At 38.8% G+C, this 16135-nt stretch overlaps 1 protein-coding gene across 1 annotated transcript in view; it reads right to left on the reverse strand.

Moving 5' to 3' along the window:
* Nucleotides 1–16135, reverse strand: part of MYO5C (myosin VC) — a 315165-nt gene that overhangs the window by 115921 nt on the left and 183109 nt on the right. Inside the window, exons 24-25 of the mRNA XM_053717482.1 lie at nucleotides 15718–15781; nucleotides 9577–9757 (exon numbers count right to left, since the gene is read on the reverse strand). Of these exons, the coding sequence (XP_053573457.1) occupies nucleotides 9577–9757; nucleotides 15718–15781 (245 nt within the window). The remainder of the gene's footprint in view (nucleotides 1–9576; nucleotides 9758–15717; nucleotides 15782–16135) is intronic.

Here is a 16135-nt window from a genome sequence, read left to right on the forward strand (position 1 = left end):
TTGAAGAAGGATTTGGGCATAAAGAAGGAACAACAATCTCTTGATTGATATTCCTGTTAGTAACTACCTTAGGTAAGAACCCAGGTTTAGTACGCAGGACTACCTTATCCGAATGAAAAATCAAATAAGGAGAATCACAATGTAAGGCTGATAATTCAGAGACTCTTCGAGCCGAGGAAATAGCCATTAAAAATAGAACTTTCCAAGATAACAACTTTATATCAATGGAATGAAGGGGTTCAAACGGAACGCCCTGTAAAACATTAAGAACAAGGTTTAAACTCCATGGTGGAGCAACAGTTTTAAACACAGGCTTAATCCTGGCCAAAGCCTGACAAAAAGCCTGGACGTCAGGAACTTCTGACAGACGTTTGTGTAACAGAATGGACAGAGCTGAGATCTGTCCCTTTAATGAACTAGCAGAAAAACCCTTTTCTAAACCTTCTTGTAGAAAAGACAATATCCTAGGAATCCTAACCTTACTCCAAGAGTAACCTTTGGATTCACACCAATGTAGGTATTTACGCCATATCTTATGGTAAATCTTTCTGGTAACAGGTTTCCTAGTCTGTATTAAGGTACTAATAACTGACTCAGAAAACCCACGTCTTGATAAAATTAAGCGTTCAATTTCCAAGCAGTCAGCTTCAGAGAAGTTAGATTTTGATGTTTGAAGGGACCCTGTATCAGAAGGTCCTGTTTCAGAGGAAGAGACCAAGGCGGACAGGATGACATGTCCACCAGGTCTGCATACCAAGTCCTGCGTGGCCACGCAGGTGCTATTAGAATCACTGATGCTCTCTCTTGTTTGATTCTGGCTATCAATCGAGGAAGCAACGGGAAGGGTGGAAACACGTAAGCCATCCTGAAGTCCCAAGGTGCTGTCAGAGCATCTATCAGGACTGCTCCTGGATCCCTGGATCTGGACCCGTAACGAGGAAGCTTGGCGTTCTGTCGAGACGCCATGAGATCTATCTCTGGTTTGCCCCAACGTCGAAGTATTTGGGCAAAGACCTCCGGATGAAGTTCCCACTCCCCCGGATGAAAAGTCTGACGACTTAAGAAATCCGCCTCCCAGTTCTCCACTCCCGGGATGTGGATTGCTGACAGGTGGCAAGAGTGAGACTCTGCCCAGCGAATTATCTTTGATACTTCCATCATAGCTAGGGAGCTTCTTGTCCCTCCCTGATGGTTGATGTAAGCTACAGTCGTGATGTTGTCCGAGTGAAACCTGATGAACCCCCGAGTTGTCAACTGGGGCCAAGCCAGGAGGGCATTGAGAACTGCTCTCAATTCCAGAATGTTTATTGGCAGGAGACTCTCCTCCTGACTCCATAGTCCCTGAGCCTTCAGGGAATTCCAGACGGCACCCCAACCTAGAAGGCTGGCGTCTGTTGTTACAATTGTCCAGTCTGGTCTGCTGAATGGCATCCCCCTGGACAGGTGTGGCCGAGAAAGCCACCATAGAAGAGAATTTCTGGTCTCTTGATCCAGATTCAGAGAAGGGGATAAGTCTGAGTAATCCCCATTCCACTGACCTAGCATGCACAGTTGCAGTGGTCTGAGGTGTAAGCGTGCAAAGGGTACTATGTCCATTGCCGCTACCATTAAGCCGATTACCTCCATACATTGAGCCACTGACGGGTGTTGAATGGAATGAAGAGTGCGGCAAGCACTTTGAAGTCTTGATAGCCTGTCCTCTGTCAGGTAAATCTTCATTTCTACAGAATCTATAAGAGTCCCCAGGAAGGGAACTCTTGTGAGTGGAACGAGTGAACTCTTCTTTTCGTTCACCTTCCATCCATGTGACCTTAGAAATGCCAGCACTAACTCTGTATGAGATTTGGCAGTTTGAAAGCTTGAAGCTTGTATCAGAATGTCGTCTAGGTATGGAGCTACCGAGATTCCCCGCGGTCTTAGTACCGCCAGAAGAGCACCCAGAACCTTTGTGAAGATTCTTGGCGCTGTAGCCAATCCGAATGGAAGAGCCACAAACTGGTAATGCCTGTCTAGGAAGGCAAACCTTAGGTACCGGTAATGATCTTTGTGAATCGGTATGTGCAGGTAAGCATCTTTTAAATCTACAGTGGTCATGTACTGACCCTCTTGGATCATAGGTAAAATTGTCCGAATAGTCTCCATCTTGAACGATGGAACTCTTAGGAATTTGTTTAGGATCTTTAAGTCCAGGATTGGTCTGAAAGTTCCCTCTTTTTTGGGAACCACAAACAGATTTGAGTAAAACCCCTGTCCCTGTTCCGATCGTGGAACTGGATGGATTACTCCCATTAACAAGAGCTCTTGTACGCAGCGTAGAAAAGCCTCTTTCTTTGTCTGGATTGTTGACAATCTTGACAGATGAAATCTCTCTCTTGGAGGAGAGTATTTGAAGTCCAGAAGGTATCCCTGAGATATTATCTCTAGCGCCCAGGGATCCTGAACATCTCTTGCCCAAGCCTGGGCGAAGAGAGAAAGTCTGCCCCCCACTAGATCCGATCCCGGATTGGGGGCCCTCAATTCATGCTGTTTTGGGGGCAGCAGCAGGTTTCCTAGTCTGCTTGCCCTTGTTCCAGGACTGGTTAGGTTTCCAGCCTTGTCTGTAGCGAGCAACAGCTCCTTCCTGTTTTGGTGCAGAGGAAGTTGATGCTGCTCCTGCTTTGAAATTACGAAAGGAACGAAAACTAGACTGTCTAGTCTTGGCTTTGGCTTTGTCCTGAGGCAGGGCATGGCCTTTACCTCCTGTAATGTCAGCGATAATCTCTTTCAACCCGGGCCCGAATAAGGTCTGCCCTTTGAAAGGTATATTAAGCAATTTAGACTTAGAAGTAACATCAGCTGACCAGGATTTTAGCCACAGCGCCCTGCGTGCCTGAATGGCGAATCCTGAATTCTTCGCCGTAAGTTTAGTAAGATGTACTACGGCCTCCGAAATGAATGAATTAGCTAGTTTAAGGACTCTAAGCCTGTCCGTAATGTCGTCCAGAGTAGCTGAACCAATGTTCTCTTCCAGAGACTCAATCCAGAATGCCGCTGCAGCCGTGATCGGCGCAATGCATGCAAGGGGTTGCAATATAAAACCTTGTTGAACAAACATTTTCTTAAGGTAACCCTCTAACTTTTTATCCATTGGATCTGAAAAAGCACAGCTATCCTCCACCGGGATAGTGGTACGCTTAGCTAAAGTAGAAACTGCTCCCTCCACCTTAGGGACCGTTTGCCATAAGTCCCTTGTGGTGGCGTCTATTGGAAACATTTTTCTAAATATCGGAGGGGGTGAGAACGGCACACCGGGTCTATCCCACTCCTTAGTAACAATTTCAGTAAGTCTCTTAGGTATAGGAAAAACCTCAGTACTCGTCGGTACCGCAAAATATTTATCCAACCTACACATTTTCTCTGGTATTGCAACTGTGTTACAATCATTCAGAGCCGCTAACACCTCCCCTAGTAATACACGGAGGTTTTCCAGTTTAAATTTAAAATTTGAAATATCTGAATCCAGTCTGTTTGGATCAGAACCGTCACCCACAGAATGAAGTTCTCCGTCCTCATGTTCTGCCACCTGTGACGCAGTGTCTGACATGGCCCTAATATTATCAGCGCACTCTGTTCTCACCCCAGAGTGATCACGCTTACCTTTTAGTTCTGGTAATTTAGCCAAAACTTCAGTCATAACAGTAGCCATATCCTGTAATGTGATTTGTAATGGCCGCCCAGCTGTACTCGGCGCTACAATATCACGCACCTCCCTCTGAGCGGGAGATGTAGGTACTGACACGTGAGGCGAGTTAGTCGGCATAACTCTCCCCTCGTTGTTTGCTGAAATTTGTTCAATTTGTACAGATTGATTTTTATTTAAAGTAGCATCAATACAGTTAGTACATAAATTTCTATTGGGCTCCACTTTGGCATTGCAACAAATGACACAGGTATCATCTTCTGAATCAGACATGTTTAACACACTAGCAAATAAACTTGCAACTTGGAAATACAATTCAAATAGAATAATATTAAAACGTACTGTGCCTTTAAGAAGCACAGAAGATCTATGACAGTTAAAAATTAATAAATTGAAACAGTTATAGCCTCAATCCTTGTAAACAACACAACTTTAGCAAAGGTTTAATCCCATTAGCAAAGATAACAATTTCTGAAAGCAGGAAACAAATTACAGAATAAAAGTTTTTATTTCAGTCAAACTATAATTCTCACAGCTCTGCTGAGAGAAATTACCTCCCTCAAAATAAGTTTTGAAGACCCCTGAGCTCTGTAGAGATGAACCAGATCATGCAGGGAATACAATGAGTTGCTGACTGAAATATTTGATGCATAGTAAAAGCGCCCCTCCCCCACACACACAGCAGTGAGGGAGAACAGAAACTGACAGAAAAAACAGATTTAAGCAACTGCCAAGTGGAAAAATGGTGCCCAAACATTTATTCACTCAGTACCTCAGCAAATGAAAACGATTTTACATTCCAGCAAAAACGTTAAACATAATCTCTAGTTATTAAACAGCTTTATGTCTTTCTTACAGTGTAATTCTAGTGAAGTACCATTCTCCCAGAATACTGAAGTGTAAAGTATACATACATGACATTATATCGGTATGGGAGGATTTTCTCATCAATTCCATTGTCAGAAAATAAAAACTGCTACATACCTCTATGCAGATTCATCTGCCCGCTGTCCCCTGATCTGAAGTTTACCTCACTCCTCAGATGGCCGAGAACAGCAATATGATCTTAACTACTCCGGCTAAAATCATAGCAAAACTCTGGTAGATTCTTCCTCAAACTCTGCCAGAGAGGTAATAACACACTCCGGTGCTATTTTAAAATAACAAACTTTTGATTGAAGATATAAAACTAAGTATAATCACCATAGTCCTCTCACACGACCTATCTAGTTGCTGGGTGCAAGAGAATGACTGGGAGTGACGTAGAGGGGAGGAGCTATATGCAGCTCTGCTGGGTGAATCCTCTTGCACTTCCTGTAGGGGAGCAGTTAATATCCCAGAAGTAATGATGACCCGTGGACTGATCACACTTAACAGAAGAAAAAATGTTTACAGTGTTAGAGATAAAACATTCCGCAAACCACAAGGGCATAAGAAGTAATAAAATGTATTAAATTGTTTATTTGCTACCAGTTTAAAAAAAACAGTGCACAACATAACAACCCATAAATAAATGTGCAATGCATTACACAATAGTAAAATGTGTAAAATATATGTGGCTCAAATGTGTTTGTTACCTGGAATGTCCCCTGGCTATGCTATACATGAATAAATGTACCTACTAATAGCCTGCGGGGTATGTAAGTGCTTTATACTTTCCTAAACAGCATCCATTCTACAGTGCCTATAAGCTTCAGAGGAGACTGCATCCAGTAGAAAAGCCTATCCTGTGCTGGGTAAGCAACAGCAGAGGATTTTGAGAGGAATAAAACAACAACCCAACAGGAGGAGGCTAAGGTAAAGGTCCCCACAACACCTGTGGCAGGCTTGTGAATAAATCCCTTAGGGAAATATAGTGTCATTATCTATATATCCTTCTGTCCAAGGTCAGCAGTCCGAGGGAGAGAATATGTCTCACATAGGTCTGAGAACCCCTTTCAAAGTAGAATCTGGAGCACCTCAATTTTTCACCCTCTCCTGTGGAGGCAAAGATAAGACTGGGATATGCAGGGAAGTGGCAGGGCTCAAAAGCTCTTGGTGTTTGGGGTATCTTTGACTCCTCCTAGCGTCCAGGAGTTGAATCCCATATATCAAGGCTAGTGGGCCTTGAAAGAAAAATGTAGTCAATAAGAGCCCCTTGTTAATTACTGTAGAACATTAAATATTATCTGAACCAACCAGTGAGGAAGACACCACATGTACCATCTAATTTCCTATCCTGTCAACAAACCTATCAGCCAAGCCTAGCTGGTGTATACATGGAACAAGAACAACATCAGAATATTAGAATTATCCCACAAACACAGGGTAGGGAATGAAAATTAAGCTAATAGAAAATGTTATTATTATACTAAATATTAAAAAAAGAACCAAACTTTATTATTATTATTATTATTATTATTATTGTTATTATATACTGTATATTGAAAAAAAGAACCAAACTTTTAAAAGGTTAATACAATATTAAAGTGTAAAAGAATAAGCACAATAAACACAATGCAATGATTTGTTACTGGAGATGAAAAATGCATTTCATAGCTATATTTAATTACAGCACAGTGATGTAAGCAGGTCAGCTAGTGTATGCATGATTTCTTCTTATTCAAAGTTTTTTAATACAGTTCAAAGGAGAAATGAATGTTGTCTGAGTCATTAAAATGTCTTCTGTATAAGACTTGACTAAACTGGGAATTTACCGGAATGTTATGTAATAAAAACAAATATTGTGCATTGTGCAGATTAATACCAGTCATGCTGTGGAGTTATGTAATTCATCTTAAGATGCTTGAAATGTATTAAGAAAGTCTGAGTGGTTGAATTTCATTTCTGCACAACATCCTGTAATTAAACACAAAATATCCTGTCTGTCTTTAGATGCTACCCTCAATTAGAAACTTGTTAAAGGACCATTCTAATTAAGTGAATGGGTTTTTAATTTCCTTGGTAAAGAGGCATACCTCCAGCACTTTTAAATGCCTCCCAAATGCATAACCCCTTCCTCCACAGTGTAATATGTACATACAGGTTCCAGTTGGGCTTTACCCTCTGGTTGGCATATTTTATAGCCCTCTCTAGTTAAAAAGCACTATGGCCTTTATGAATTAAGCGGTGTGCGAACAAGCTTCTCAATTAGAGAAGTTGTCTGCATGCCTTCGCTGCATACGGGCAACAGATACTGTTACTCTGCTGCCTGTATGTGCAATGCCCGCCCCTTCTCTCACATGACCAACCGTGCAATAAAAGGGTCTGTCAATCAACCCGCCCCGAGTGAGTTCGGGTGATTTCTCTCCGCCACGCAGCGGTCTAATGACCACTACTACTTATATAGCGGGAAGCAGGCTTGCATGTGCGAACCTGCCCTACAACGGCTCCTGAGCAGCTTACACTGCTTAGTACATGGAGCATAAATGCCATCTTGTTATGGATCAGAATGCAGTTGTGAATTACAATTGGTAATAACAAGGCTGGTGAGGTAGCTCAGTTGACTGACTACAAATAAAGCCTGTTTAAAAAGATTCAAGGTCACAGGTTCAAAACCTGGCAGGGCAGACTCAGCCCTTCATCCTTTCAAGGTCGATAAAATGAGTACCATTAAATTGGGTAATAATAAAAACTTTTAATATTCAGCTGCCAATTTGGTTAATTCTGAGAGCGAGCGCTGAAAAAGCGCTTTGAGTCCCACTGGGAGAAAGGCGCTATATAAATACTAGTTATTATTATAACAACAAAAGGTTTCATACACCAGATAGTAAAGTTTAAAACTGCAATTAAATTAGGGAACACTAGTAGAAAATATTTGTGGTACAGGCCCTTTAAAAATATTAGTTGAAAAAAGTTTTAAAGTAAAGATATATGAACAGGATGATAATACAGCTCTCCATAAAAGACAGGGAATATGACACTCTTAATATATGATTAGTACAAGACTATAATATCTACATGTGTAGGGATAATATGTAATAAATAAAAATATTAATAGATGGACATAATTTACCAGTAAAATGACAAGCAAAATCCCAGCCCTCATTAGACCTTGTCTGAATACAGATGGGTAATGTCTGAGCAGGTTAAATATAGGGATCTATGCTATCCTTGGTAGTCACACAAAAAGGAAAATAACATATCAGAGAAGTGAGGAAATCAACCGATTTTAGGCAACTGCAGTAATAAACGCAAAGCTCTCATAAATATATACCATATTTAGTAGTGCTACTGCAACTATAGATAGTGTAACATATTATTGCAATTAGCACAGGGAAGCACCTTAGTTTTGTTACTATAAGTATGATGATACAAAATCACCACTAGTTTATAGTTCACAGACCTACAATTACCATAGTACATTCCGAACACTGGATTATAGGTGTCCATCATGCTATCTTCATAGAAAGTATTCTCAGCATAAACTTAACATCACTATTCTGCCCAGACTGCAAAGCAGCACTGTCCGTGAGGTTCCATACGCAGCACATATGTCGCTGCAAAGGCAAACAAGGTACTGGCTGATCCTTGAGTAAGCGGCCGATACAAGCATCCAGACGCATGTAGGAAGAGCGTAACTTTTTAAAAGACAACACGCATTTCAACCCCATTAGGTTTCTCATGGGGCTTGTGTACATATTAATAATTTTATTTAGTATATCCTAACCCTACAAATGTAGACATAATAGTCTTGTACTTATTTTTTATTTGTTTTTCTATGTATGTATTAGTCTATTTAAATGAACTAGGCATTCATTTTGTATATTTTTGAGCAATAAAGTTTTTTTATGATTGCACTTTGATATATTTTAGGCCCTTGTGCTAATGTAATCATTTTTATATACAATCTCTAAAATGGTCTGATTTAATAATTCTGCTAAGAGACCTTACTTCATTTAGAAAAAGTCTTAAAGGGACTGTCTACATTAATAATAAACTTGCATACTTATCTTCATTGCCCATAGATTATTCTTTTTTACCTGTCTGTATGCAATGCACAATGGATATCGAGATTTTTTCAAACATTTGGGGCCGTTCTGAAACAAAATATGGGTCCTAAACTCCTCCTATCCTTGACATCATATTTACAGCACATTAGCTAGGTCCCTGAATTTAACATGGAATCGCAAATAAACTTTGTCTTGCATTCCATGTGTTCTGTGCATGCGCTTTATTCACGTAGTGATGTCACTGTGAAGGGTTACAGTATGTGAACTCTTCCTGTATTGCTCTGCTGATAGGTACACTGGGGAAGAAGAAGATGAGGGTAGGAGGAGTTTAGGGGCCCTAGGAGGAGTTTAGGGGCCATATTTAGTTTCAGAATGGAGCCAAAGTTTTGAAAAAAATCTCAATTTCTGTTGGGCACTGCATACAGACAAGCAGGTATAAAAAATAATCTGGGGCAATGAAGACAAGTATGAATGTTTATTACTAATGTAGACTGTCCCTTTAAGCTTAACAGGCCTCAAATATCAGGATGCATTATAGAATCTCTACTCAAAAAAGCCTGTAGGAAAAGCCTGATAACCATAACACAGACATGCACTACAAAAAATCCAAATCTTGAGAACACTAAGGGCCTGACTATCAAAAACTGATAGGCATGGAGAGAAATCACGCCCAGTGTTTAAGGGGCATTTTTTGAGCATTATATTGCAATGTATTTCTCTCCTTCATATCCAGAACGCTGCATAGCTAGATTTGAAGGTCCTCACAGTACTGACAAGGTGGTTAGATCATCTCCATAGCAGGGAGCTTTAGATCATCAGACCTTAAAGGGACACTGAACCCACATTTTTTATTTCGTGATTCAGATAGAACATGCAATTTTAAGCAACTTTCTAATTTACTCCTAATATGAATTTTTCTTTGTTCTCTTGCTATCTAAGCTATTTTTTTTGGTCCAGGACACATACCTTTGCTTGACTGGAAAGTTGAGCTACCTCGATCTTTAATAGGTTGCTGATATCTTGTTGCTCCCCCATCTGTTGCAACAGCTGCTTATTCTTCTCTTTCAAAGCTCGGATTTCCTCTTTCAAAGTTTCTATCAGTTTTTCATAATCCTGTCTCTGGATTTCAAAATTCTTCTCAATTTTTCTGTTCAAAGAAAAACAAAAAAAGCTAAATAAATGTTTGCAATGTTGATAACAAATATACCCATGTGCTATTTCAAACGGATCTCTGTATTATTTTCTAGGTATTTTAAGGGAACATAAGATTATTAAGTGATTGAGTAGGGTTTGGATGGTGACATTACCAGTAGTTATTGGAGTTAATAATAGCATCTCACCCTCCTCCTTATCAGAAAAAAACACTCGGCTAGATTACGAGTTTTGCGTTATAGTGAAAAAGCAGCATTATCAGGTTATAACGCTGCTTTATCACTACCGCTGGTTTTACGAGTCTTGCAGATTTAGGGGCACCGCACACTTTTTTGACCTTACCGCAAATCAACTTACGCAAATTGCGTATAATCTTTTTTTAATGGAACTTCCATATTACGAGCTTGTCCTGGGAGGCCAAAAAGTGAGCGGTACACCCTATCCCGTCAAGATTTGCATACAAAGAGAGAAGCGCTCTACCAGGAACGAACAACAGCTCAGTGGCTTGTTCTATGGCGATTTACCACCCGGAGGCAGCCTCTTTTAGACCAGTGTGCTTTTCACAGAAGAAAACTTTCCTGAAGTATATCAGTCTGATCCCGCCAAGTAAGGTCAGTCCAGCCCCGAAATACCAGGCAATTCTCCTCTGAACAAGGAACACGACAACCCCAGACGATCGTTTCGGCCTCCTATGGGCCCCGTCAAGATTCGTACCGCATTCTAAAGTCAGTAGTTATGAGTTTTACACTACAAAGTTGTAGCATAAAACTCATAACTAAAGTGCTAAAAAGTACACTAACACCCATAAACTACCTATTAATCCCTAAACCGAGGCCCTCCCGCATCGCAAACACTAAAAGAAAATTATTAACCCCTAATCTGCCGCTCCTGACATTACCGCCACTATAATAAACATATTAACCCCTAAACCACCGCACTCCCGCCTCGCAAACACTAGTTAAATATTATTAACCCCTAATCTGCCGCCCCTAACATCGCCGCCACCTACCTACATTTATTAACCCCTAATCTGCCGCACCCAACGTCGACGCCACTATACTAAATTTATTAACCCCTAAATCTAAGTCTAACCCTAACCCTAACACCCCCTAACTTAAATATAATTAAAATAAATCTAAATAAAAATTACTATCATTACCTAAATAATTCCTATTTAAAACTAAATACTTATCTGTAAAATAAACCCTAAGCTAGTTAGAATATAACTAATAGTTACATTGTAGCTAGCTTAGGTTTTATTTTTATTTTACAGGCAAGTTTGTATTTATTTTAACTAGGTAGAATAGTTACTAAATAGTTATTAACTATTTAATAACTACCTAGCTAAAATAAATACAAATTGACCTGTAAAATAAAACCTAACCTGTCTTACATTTTTTCAACCTTAATTCCGATTGGCTGATAGAATTCTATCAGCCAATCGGAATCTAAGGGACGCTGTCTTGGATGACGTCATTTAATGGAACCTTCATTGTAGAAGAAGCCATCGATTGAAGAGGATGCTCCGCGCCGGATGTCTTGAAGATGGAGCCGCTCCGCGTCGGAAGGATGAAGATAGAAGATGCTGTCTGGGTGAAGACTTTTGCCCATCTGGAGGACCACTTCTGCCAGCTTCGTTGAGGACATCTTGCCGCTTGGATGAAGACTTCTCCCGGCTTCGTTGAGGATGGATATCGGCTCTTCAAAACTGTAAGTGGATCTTCAGGGGTTAGTGTTAGGATTCTTTAAGGGTGTATTGGGTGGGTTTTATTTTTATATTAGGGGTTTGGGCTGCAATAGAGCTAAATGCCCTTTTAAGGGCAATGCCCATCTAAATGCCCTTTTCAGGGCAATGGGGAACTTAGGTTTTTTTAGTTAGGGTTTTATTTGGGGGGTTGGTTGTGTGGGTGGTGGGTTTTACTGTTGGGGGGTTGTTTGTATTTTTTTTGACAGGTAAAAGAGCTGATTCCTTTGGGGCAATGCCCCGCAAAAGGCCCTTTTAAGGACTATTGGTAGTTTAGTTTAGGCTAGGGTTTTTTATTTTTATTTTGGTGGGCTTTTTTTATTTTGATAGGGCTATTAGATTAGGTGTAATTAGTTTAAAGATCTTGTAATTTGTTTTTTATTTTCTGTAATTTAGTGTTGTTGTTTTTTTGTAATTTAGCTAATTGTATTGAATTTAGTTAATTGTATTTAATTTAGGGAATTTATTTAATTGTAGTGTAAGGTTAGGTGTTAGTGTAAGACAGGTTAGGTTTTATTTTACAGGTCAATTTGTATTTATTTTAGTTAGGTAGTTATTAAATAGTTAATAAATATTTAATAACTATTCTACCTAGTTAAAATAAATACAAACTTGCCTGTAAAATAAAAATAAACCCTAAGCTAGATACAATGTAACTATTAGTTATATTGTAGCTAGCTTAGGGTTTATTTTACAGGTAAGTATTTAGTTTTAAATAGGAATTATTTAGTTATTTATAGTAAGTATTATTTAGATTTATTTTAATTATATTTACGTTGGGGGGGGTTAGGGTTAAACTTAGGGGTTAATAACTTTAGTATAGTGGTGGCGACGTTGGGGGTAGCAGATTAGGGATTAATAAATGTAGGTAGGTGGCAGGGATGTTAGAGGCGGCAGATTAGCGGTTAATAATATTTAACTAGTGTTTGCAATGCGGGAGTGCGGCGGTTTAGGGGTTAATATGTTTATTATAGTGGCGGCGATGTCCGGAGTGGCAGATTAGGGGTTAAGTGTAAGATTAGGGGTTTTTAGACTGGGGGTTTATGTTAGGGTGTTAGGTGTAAACATAAAATGTGTTTCCCCATAGGAATCAATAGGGCTGCGTTACTGAGCTTTACGCTGCTTTATTGCAGGTGTTAGACTTTTTCTCAGCCGGCTCTCCCCATTGATGTCTATGGGGAAATCGTGCACAAGCACGTACAACCAGCTCACCACTGATTTAAGCAGCGCTGGTATTGGAGTGTGGTATGGAGCTCAATTTTGCTCTACGCTCACTTCTTGCCTAATAACGTCGGGTTTAGGAAAACCTGTAATACCAGCGTTGTAGGTAAGTGAGCGGTGAGAATAACGTGCAAGTTAGCAAAACTCATAATCTGGCCGACTATTATTTACACCAGAATATAGTATCAGCTGTTGATACAAATCTTTGGCTCTACTATAACATGAAATGTGCTATAAAAATTGGTATCAGGTTAATATAGAATTTTGTCTGTACTTTTTTTTATTCATGGTAGTAAACATTTTTACTTTGATTGTATATAATGTTTTGTTCTATGTATTATATTTTTAACAATACCAGACAAACATATGCTTGATTGACAATATTTTACCCAGAATAGTCCAGTCTATCACTCATGACCTAGCCCATAATCTGGTATTTCAAGCAGACAGTTAAATATTTTAAACAAAGCTTCTTAACACGACTGAAACATTTTAAGCACACCCTATACTTTTAATGGATAGTGCAGGGTGTGCTATTATATAGCTCATTGTGCACATATTACAAGTGGTGAGCTAAGTGTTGTATTCCAGTACAATCCAAAATATAACTGTAAAATGTATTCCTTTTTGAGAAGTAAACCATTATCCCTAGTTTGTATAACAAAACACATGGAAATGCTATGAAACAAAGGGATTCATTTATATTTAGACTTAATGGAGGAAACAAAGGTCATTAATGGAAACAAGATTTTGCGGCAGAAATAACGAGAAATGTTATATAAAAAGGGGCGGGAAATTGAATGGGTCAAACGTGTTTTTTTGTGTTTATGTGTCTATATATGTGTGTGACTATATCCTGGTTCCTCAACAGCCGAGCCGAGTTCCACTGACACCACTAAATGTATATATTTTCTTCCCCCACTTACACCAATGCATTATAATCAATATATATATATATATATATATATATATATATATACACACACATATATTTTACAGGGCCCTGGACATGTCCAGCTAAAATTTACTTAGCCTTGAGGTCACTTGGTTGAGAGCCACTGGTCTATATATACGTGTGTGTATATATATATATATATATATATATATATATGTATATATATATATATATATATATATATATATATATGTGTATATATATATATATATATGTGTGTGTCTATGTATATATATATGTTTGTTTGTGTGTATGTATGTATGTGTGAAGTGTTTTATGCTTACATTTAATTAAAGTAGTATAACATAAAAAAATAATGAACTCCACTACTTGAGCAGATGAAAAAAAAAACAAAAAAAAACTATTTAACCAACTGGGTGTGGGTTTCTGGTCTTGTAGTAACCAAGCTGTCTTTAGGGATATATTTCTACATGAACATGCATTTACTCTTAGTTTAAATATAAATTTAACCCCTTCACCCAGTAAGACGTATATATAGTCAACACTGTGACTCGTTTTCTTTATGCCATCAACCACTCACAGCATTTCCAGGAGGTATATCCAAAATATCAGCTGAGCCTGGAGAATCGAGATCAAGATGGCAGTCTACAGACCCTATGAGAGCATAGTTTCGTTTGGGAATCTGCACCGGGAGGATAGCTTTCTGGACAGCTATTAAAGGTCCAGCAGGCATTTGTGGCACTTAAGTGCTTTATACTTTGTAAGTATAACCTGTATTGCATGTATGGAGACCAAGTATCACTGATCGTGCACTATTGTGGTGCCCTCTTCTGTTCTACCTTTATACAGACTTGCGGTACTTTGACTATCGTACCGCAATACGTAAATATACGTCTAAGCTTCAGGAAGCTCCAGCAGTCTTGGCTGTTAAGGTACAGCAGAGAGCTGCAGTTCCTGAAGCTCCAGGCATCTGCTGCACATGTAACGGAGCCACAGAAAATAATAAAATAAATAATAAATAAAAAAATAAAAAAAATTATATATATAAAAAAATAAAAAAACGGTATATAGGTACAGGCAGACAGCTGCCAGTACCTAAGATGGCAGCTAATAGTTAGAGGGGGGAGGTTCAGAGAGCTGTTTGGGGGGATCAGGGAGGTTGGGGGGTAAGGGGAGATCCTACACTGCAGAAAACATTAGAATAAAATAAAAAATATTTTATTTAAAAAAAGCCTTATATTTTCATACTGGCAGTACCTAAGATGGGGGTGACCAGTTAGGGTTGTGGGAGAGAAGAGAGCGGTTTGGGAGGGATTAGGTAGGAATCAGGGGTTGGGGAGTGTTAGGTGGGAGGGTAACCTCTACACTAAAGCAAAAATTAACCTTTTAAGCTACCTAAATAACCCCTTCACTGTCAGGAATAACAGAAGTGTGGTGCGCAGCTGCGGCCTTCTAATTACCAAAAGCAATGGCAAAGCCATATAGGTCTGCTATTTCTGAACAAAGGGGATCCCAGAGAAATTTTTACAACCATTTGCGCCATGATAGCACAAGCAGTATGTAAATAATTATAGTGAGAAAACCAAAGTTTGTGAAAAAAATCAAAAACATTTTTTATTTGATCGCATTTGGCGGTGAAATGGTGGCATAAAATATACTAAAATGGGCCTAGATGAATACCTTGGGTTGTCCACTTAAAAATATATATAGTTTTAACAGGTAAATAAAAAAAAAGGCTCTATTTCTGTTTGGAGTGATAGAAATTTTTTTAAAAATTCTCCAGTATTTTGGGCAAGTTTTTCTCTGAAAGTCCCGGTAGTAAATGGGGTTAAATATAGTTGAAACATGTTTAATTGATGCTCTCACATGCACACAATAGATTGTTTACTTGTCTATTGCCGTATTCAACTAAAGCTAAATTGAAAGTAACAGAAAAGCATTGGCTTCTAGGGACAGCTTCCACAGTTCTGTTGGTGGAGATCTACAAATCTCCACAAGTTTTTATGAAAATGTCTTAAAAAGAAAGGAGATTGAGTTTAGTGTATTTTAAAGGACTTTTCAATACGTCACCTACATTCTATGATTCTCTTCTTTTTTCACATCAGCAAACAGTTGGTTAGTGAGTTCGTCCATTTTGTCTGAAATAAGACAATGAAAATGTCCTTAATGGAAACAAAGAAAGCATTTTTGACACAAACAAATGCCTGTATAAGAAATATTTTCACCTCATAAAAAAAAATATATGTACTGTACTTTCATAAAAAATGCTTCACCAAACACCTCCACAATTTCAGCTGTCAGCCGTATAGATGATTATAGTGATGGTAAGCTTCCTTCATTATATAAACTGATCAGGAATGTTAGCGATATTTTAGATGGAATTTAATTCATTAGTTGTATTGTATATGCGCTATCACTTACTTTTTAATGTAGCACTGAAATTTAAATACTCAGTGTTCCGGCCCCTGCTTCAAAAGTTTTTTTTGTAAGTT

The sequence above is a fragment of the Bombina bombina genome, chromosome 6 (genome assembly GCF_027579735.1).
Source record: "Bombina bombina isolate aBomBom1 chromosome 6, aBomBom1.pri, whole genome shotgun sequence".
Lineage (NCBI taxonomy): Eukaryota > Metazoa > Chordata > Amphibia > Anura > Bombinatoridae > Bombina > Bombina bombina.